This window comes from Anser anser, assembly GCF_964211835.1.
Source record: "Anser anser genome assembly, chromosome: 2".
NCBI classification, from domain to species: Eukaryota; Metazoa; Chordata; class Aves; order Anseriformes; family Anatidae; genus Anser; species Anser anser.
Window position 1 is genome coordinate 162,617,156 of NC_139721.1, and position 6,958 is coordinate 162,624,113.

Sequence of the window (6,958 nt, forward strand, 5' to 3'; positions counted from 1 at the left end):
AGCATCTCCGCAGCCCCCCCCCGGGCAGCAGCGATGTTTTGGAGGGCCCTGGGAAGGCGTGGGTGAGCCCTCACGAAACTCCCCAGGTTCCCAGCAAGATGGAGACGTGGTGTTTTCCAAGCGTAATTAATTTAATTCATACACATCAGCAGTACCTGCATTTCCACACATGTAGTGGCGAAGGGAGAAGTGGGCAGAGGACGGGGCAGGGGTCACTTTGTGCAGCTCTTCGCAGGGGGCTTTGCCTTTTGCCAGGACGGCGAGAAGACACCGGCGGGCAGGGGCGCGGCGACCGGCAGCCCCCACGGCACCGGGGCTGGGCCCAGCACCCTCCTCCTGGTACCGGGCTGGGTGGGGGCACTGCGGGGAAAGGGCTGCCCGGGGGGGGCTGCACCGTGTGTGGCGGGGTGCAGGCGGTGCCACGGGCACGGATGGACCTGTGCAAGGGGAGCAGGGGGGAGTGGGGCACGGCGGGGCTCTGCAGGAGGGGATCCAGCTCCCTCGGGAGCCGGTGGCAGCCAGGACGGTGCCGTCACCGGGAGCTGGGGCCGGGCCAGGTGTCAGCTCCCCCCGGCAGCTGCACACTCGCTCTGCCCCGATGCACGGCGTCGCCCCATGAAGGAGGGCAGGGAGCGCTGGCCAGCCCAGCATCATCCTGTGGTGGAGAGCGGCGCAGTGCAACGGGCATCATCAGCAGCAAGCGACGGCAGAAGCTGATTTTCCCCTGCAAGCAGCAGGGCAGGACGGGTGCAGGAGAGGGGCACCCACCCTGGATTCAGCCACCAGTGCTGAGTCCCGTCTTGTCCTAGAGAGCATGCCAAGCACTGTCCCGGTTTAGGGCTCCGGATGGAGCACAGACAGGGACCCTGTGGAGGGCAGGGGTGGCCGCTGACCCCCAGCAGCACCCGGGATCAGCCCTAAAACCCCATGGCTTCAGAGGTGCCGCAGGGTTTGCACGGTCCCACGTGCCACGGGGCTCTGGCGCAGCCACTTCCCCTTCTCTGGTGCCATGGGCGGGCTCAGCAAACACGGGGCTCCTCTGCTTGTGCCTGGGGTGGCAGAGCAAGGCATGGGCAGAGATTTCACGTCCTGGCCGCGGCTCACCTCTCCTGGCTGCCTGCTCCGCCACCACATCTGTGGGCTCCGCACTGGGGCCTCTGTGCTGCCCGGGCTGGGGTCTCTGCCTCTCTGCAGCCGGGTGCAGCCCCCGCCTCGGTCCCTCCTCCAGGCCGGAGCTGCCGCTGCTGCTCCTTGGGAAGCAGTTTGCACCCGTGAGCTTTGCGTTTTATTTTATTTTTATTTCGCCTGATTTCTGTGCTACTCGGGGCTCTCCGCAGTGCCGGGACGAGCCTCTGCCGCCTCCTCTTCGAGCCCCTCTCCCCAGCACGGTGGGCAGCACGCGGCGCCGCGGCTCCTTCCCCGCAGAGCACAGGAGGCGAGATCTGGCTCTGCTCTGATGCTCGTGGCCGTCATTCCCTGGGCGAGAAGCACACAGAGGTGTTACCTGCGCTGCAGCAGCACCAGCCTGGGTGGGGGGGACAGGGGTGCGTGGGGAGCATGCAGCGGTGGTCCCCTGCCCTGGGGAAACCTCCCCGCTCCTCCTCCTCGCCCTGGCCCAGGGGTTTAACCTGTGGCCCTGGGGTGCGCCAGGCTGCAGCACTGGGTGGACAGACGGGGAGGAAGCCCCACAGAGAATACCACCATTTCCAGGGCCGGCCGCAGCGCTTGGCTCCTCCTGAAGCCCTGGGGGGCAACAGTCGTCCGGCAGGCACAGATCAGCCTGCGAGCGCCTGATGCAGGGCACCGGAGGCAGCCAGGGCTGGCGGGAGCAGCCTCGTGATGGTCAGGGGAGGAACTCCAACAGGAGGAGCGCAGCAGGCGCCCAGGGGTGCCCACACGGAGCCGGGGCTGATCACACCCGTCACGCCGGGCTCTGTGCCCCACACGGGCACACCGGCGGTTTCCCACACTGATGGATGTGCACGCGCCTCGAAGCCCTGGTGAGGCCACTAAGGGCTCCGAGGCCCCCAGGCAGCACCTCCAGGTGCAGGGCAGTGGGCACTCCCGCAGTGCCCGGGGGGCTGCAGGATGGGGAGAACCCTGTGGGGCAGGAGAGCGGTGCAGGCAGCGGTGGGTGGGGGTCCCGGTGCGCGGGGGCTCACGTGAGGGCGTTCTCTGCCCCGTGGCTCCGCTGGTGCGCGGTGAGGTTGACCTTCTGGGCGAAGGTCTTGCCACACTGGGTGCAGGAGAAGGGGGTCTCGCCCGTGTGGGTGCGCTGGTGGATCTTCAGGGAGCCCTTCTGGCTGAAGCTCTTGCCGCAGTCGGGGCAGGCAAAGGGCCGCTCGCCGGTGTGGGTGCGCTGGTGCGTGGCCAGGCTGCTCCGGCAGCTGAAGCCCTTCCCGCACCGGGCGCAGGCGAAGGGGCCGCTCGCTGCCCCGGGGCCGCCGGCCTCCTCATGCGGCTCGGGCCGCGGCGAGCGACTGCTGGCGGCGGCGGCTGCGCCGGGCTGGTCCTCGGTGGCCGCACCGGGCCGGTCCTCGGCGTGGGTGCGCTGGTGGTTGAGGAGGAAGCGCTGCTCACGGAAGCGCTTCCCACAGCGCCCGCAGGAGAAGGGCTTCTCGCCGCTGTGGATGCGCTGGTGGGTGAGCAGGTTCTGCTTGAGGCTGAAGCTCTTCTGGCAGACGCCGCACTGGTAGGGGCGCTCCCCGGTGTGGATGCGCTGGTGGATGATGAGGTTGTGCTTGAGGCTGAAGGCCTTGCCGCACTCGGCGCAGATGAAGGCGCGCTCCCCGGCGTGGTGCTTCTGGTGCCGGGCGAGGCTGGGCTGCTGGCCGAAGCATTCCCCGCACAGGATGCACTTGAACTCCTTCCCGGCCTCCTCCTCCTCCGCCTGGCTGTGGATCACCAGCGCCTTCTCGTCCCCGAAGCCCTCCTCGCCGCCGGGGAAGGCGAAGGGGTTCTCGCCCGTGGGCGAGGCCAGGTCCGTCATGGGCGCGCGCTGCCCGGCTCACGGCGCCCGCATCGCGGCCCTGGGGGGCACAGAGAGGGGCGGCTGCGGCTCCCAGCGCCACGCCGGGGGTGCCGCCGCCCCCCCGGACCCCCGGGACCCCCGAACACCGCCCGGTGCGGGGGAACCCGAGGGCGGAAGGGGCCGGGGCCGGGCGCCCTCGTGGCGGAGGTGGGGGGGGGTTGGCGCCCGCCTCCCCCGCTCCCCCCCCGGGGCTGCGGGGCCCAGCCCGCGAGCCCCGGCGGCTCCGCGGCCACGCCTGGCCCTGGGGGGCCCGGAACCGTGCGGGGGGTGGGGGGGGGAGCTCCGTGCTCGGCGGGGGGGGGGGTCCCGCGGCATCCCCCCGGCGGCCGGCCCCGGGCTGGGGCCGGGCTGCGCCGCATTGCGCCTCGCTGCCGCACCGCACCGCCCCCCCCCGGGCCGGGCCGAGCCGTGCCGGACCCCCCCGGACCCCCCCACCCCCCCCCGATCTCCCCCCCCCCCCTCCCCGCTCCGGTGCCCGCCCCGCCGCCGACCTGCCCGGCCCGGTTCCGCCGCTCCCCGCCGCCGCCGCCGCCGCCGCCGCCGCCGCCCGGCTCTTTGTGGCCCGCTGGCTCCTCCTGCCCGCCTGACGCGCAGGCACCGCCGCCGCTCCTGCCCCGGCCCGCCCGGCCCGGCCCGGCCCTGCCCCGGCCCGCTCCGCCGCCCGCGCTCCCGCAGCCCCGCGGCCGGGGCGGGGTGGCCCGGGGGGGGGGGGGGGGGGCTCGGCCCGGTGTCCCCCCCCGAGGGCAGGGTCCCCTCCGGGCCGGGGCTGCGGCGGGGAGCGGCCGGGGCCCGCCGGGGAACAAAGGGGCTCGCACGGCGCGGCCCGAACAGAGGGGCCGGGGGCGGCCCCGAGCTGCCGGGGGGCCGTGGTGCGGGGCACCGGGGCACCGGAGGCCGCGTGGCCCCGCGGTGGAGCCGGCGCGGTGCTGAACACGGGGCAGGGGCAGCCCGAGACCCCCGGGACCCCGCTCGCACCCCCGGGGCTGCATGGAGCCGAACCGGGACCCCCCGGTCCCCGTTCAGCCCCCCGGGGCTGCATGGAGCTGAACCGGGCACCCCCGGTCCCTGTTCACCCCCCCCCCGGGGCTGCATGGAGCTGAACCGGGCACCCCCAGACCCCGTTGAGCCCCCCGGGGCTGCATGGAGCGAAACCGCCCCCTCCCCCCGGCCCTTGCTCACCCCCCCGGGGCTGTATGGAGCCGAACTGGACCCCCCCAGGTTCACGCTCATCCCCCCGGGGCTGCATGGAGCTGAACCGGGCACCCCCGGTCCCTGTTCACCCCCCCGGGGCTGCATGGAGCCGAACTGGACCCCCCCAGGTTCACGCTCATCCCCCCGGGGCTGCATGGAGCCGAACTGGGCCCCCCCAGCGGTTCTGGAAGCTGCATCGGTGGTGCCAAACCAGGGGTCTTGGCGCTGGCCCCGCCAGAGGTGCCCCTCGGTGCCCGGGTGCAGGAGGCCGGGAGCAAAGTGTTGGCACGAGGCGAGGCCGGAGGAAGCCCAGGGACCGCGTGGAAGGGCCCGGCTCTGCGGGACCGGTGGGGACATGAGGACACGGAAGCCCCGCAGCAGCCGAGGTGGCGAAGGCACCGTGTGCCAGCCATGCACGGGGACGAGGAGCGGCCACCCCGGCCCCTCGGTGGGGAGCACGAAGGGCAGAGGGGTGCAGGGAGCCCCGACCCCAGTGGGGGAAGCCCCTCTCTGCCAGCCGTGCCCAACGGCACGCTGCTCGGGGTCCCGGGACAGCGGCACGGCCCCAGGACCGGCACTGGGGCACGGCTGGGAGCAGGCCCCGGGCGCAGGCTGCAGCTTGCTGGAGCTGCGCACGCCGCGCTCGGCAGCGCCGGCGGTTGGGTTGGGGCACCCGCTGCAGATTCCTGTGGAGCCGTTGCCCAGACCTGCCTCGCCAGGGCCGGGCCACGCGGCAGCGGCCTCGTGCACGCCTGCGCTCCCGGAGCAGCTGCTGACGCCTACGGATGGCGTCACAGGGGCAGGGACGGGCGGGACGAGCCCTTACGCCGTCGGTGTCCACATGTGGCCACGGCCGCTGCTCCGTAGCGCTGATAGGAAGCACGTTCAGCTCCGCGGGAAGGGCAGGGGCAGCCAGGGCTGGTGCCGGGCAGGCTCGTGGGGGTGCCGGGCAGAGCCGGGCCCTCCCGCACCGCCAGCACACGCTGCCCTGCGTGTTAGCACCCCCGGGACATCGGGGCGTGACGGGGAACGTGCTCCACGGGGGCGAGGGCAGCCTGGGGCCGGTGACTCTGGGGTGAAGGATTCCTCCCACCGAGGCGTTTGTCGGGAGCTGGAGGGGCCGGGCGTTATCGCTACCAGCCTGGTGCGGCGCCGTGGGGGAGGCCAGGGTGAGAAACAGAGTTGTGTTTTTGCAGCAGAAGGTGGTTTGGCAGTGGAAAATTCCACTAAGCTCGCGTATCCAAACGTGATCGTGCGGCACAGCAGTGGGGAGTACGTTAAGCAGATAAGGGGAAGGTCCCGACATAAGGAGGACAGCTCAGAAAAACAGGATGAGCAGTGCGAGACCAGTAAAAACAAGAATCGCGGGCCCTCTGGTCACAAGAGAAGAAGGAAAAAAGGAAAAGGAGAAATTAATGGCTGGTCAAATAAAATTGTACCTATGTAGTATAGAAGGGCGTCGAGTAGGTTGTGAACCTGCAGTGCTCAGCCAGTGAGGAAACGGGAGAAATCAGGTGTCGGGTAATAGGGGATATAGGGTTGTGATACACTTGTACTGTGCGCTCCTGCTTGCAGGACACCCGCCTTTGCAACCGTGAATAAAACAGCTTCACCGAAGGTCCTGCCTGAGAAAACTGAGATTTTTCTCACACCAGGCCCCGCGCTGCCAGCTGTGCTGCCCCCGCACCCTCCCCGAGCCTCGGCTGCGGTTGCAGTTTGTGGCTGCATCTCTCGGCTTCGCCCTAAGGCCCCGAGGGTGTTTTCAACCCCCAACCACTTCTTTCCCTGGGTAAGCGAAGGCCCAAGAGCATCGGCCGTCCCCGGGATGCGGCGGTGAGGGGCAGCAGCTCAGCTCCCGGTGGGCACCAGCAGGGCACCCACTTCGTGCTGGGATCCCATCCCGGCATTACCAGTAACGGGGGGAACTGAGCCGTCAGCCAGTGGCCACGGGAAGGGCAGCAAAGGCCCTCGGGATCTCGTTGGGCTGCGCTGGCGGGGGCGGCGTGGATGTGAAGGTGCTGGGAGAGGCGCGGAGCCAGGGCCTGCGCCGAAGGCGCTGTTCGCAGAGCCAGAGCCTGCACGGATTTGAAACCTGCAGCAATCGAAGGAGCGGAGGGGTTGTCAGAACCGGCTGGTCAGCGGGAAACGAGCCCACGAATGCAACGAAGCGCGAGGCAGCGAAGGGCAGGGAGCAGCCCCCCCCCCCCCCCCCCCCGCCCCAGCCCAGCTGCTGGGAAGAATCCTCCTGGCTTTAACAGGCACGGCAAGCCCGCGGCCCCACCGGCTCTGCCGACAGCCCCCAGCGTTTCCCCTTTTGCTGCTGAGGCTTTTGCCGAGAGAGGCAGAACCCAGGGAGTCCGCTGCAGGCGGCTCCGCCAGCAGCACGGCTCCAAGTTCAACTGCAACAGCCCGCGAGGAGCAGAGCACGTGCAGGCACGGTACGACGGGCGCTGCGGCCGCTTTCTCCCACACGCTGGGGGCAGCGCGGCTGCCCCAGGACCCCAGCTCTGCCCCTCAGCAAGGCCTCGGTGCCCCAGGCTCTGCCTCAGCACCACGGGGCCGATGGTTTGGCAGGGAAGGAGGCACGTGGCTGGGGAGCAGCTCTCGCCCCGAGGATCAGGAACAGCTCGAGGCTGGGTCAGAAATCCAAGTGCCTGCCCCCGGCCCCCCCTGCGGCGCAGACCGCGGTACCACACCGACGCTCCCCGGGAAGGAGGAGGAGGAGGCCGGAACCTG

General features: G+C 70.9%; 1 protein-coding gene across 1 annotated transcript; it reads right to left on the minus strand.

The window, feature by feature from the left end:
- Window positions 1-112: 112 nt before the first annotated feature.
- LOC310894868 (uncharacterized protein) lies at window positions 113-3,685 on the minus strand. Its single transcript, XM_083825499.1, has 3 exons — window positions 3,523-3,685; window positions 2,163-3,029; window positions 113-1,476 (listed from the first exon to the last, which is right to left on the minus strand). The coding sequence occupies exons 2-3, from the start codon at window positions 2,987-2,989 to the stop codon at window positions 1,470-1,472; spliced, it is 834 nt and encodes a 277-aa protein (XP_083681625.1). The 5' UTR covers window positions 2,990-3,029; window positions 3,523-3,685; the 3' UTR covers window positions 113-1,469.
- Between the last annotated feature and the right edge of the window lie 3,273 nt (window positions 3,686-6,958).

Coding starts and splice junctions, on each gene's coding strand:
- LOC310894868 (XM_083825499.1), bottom strand. CDS start 2,989: ATGACGGACCTGGCCTCGCCCACGGGCGAGAACCCCTTCGCCTTCCCC.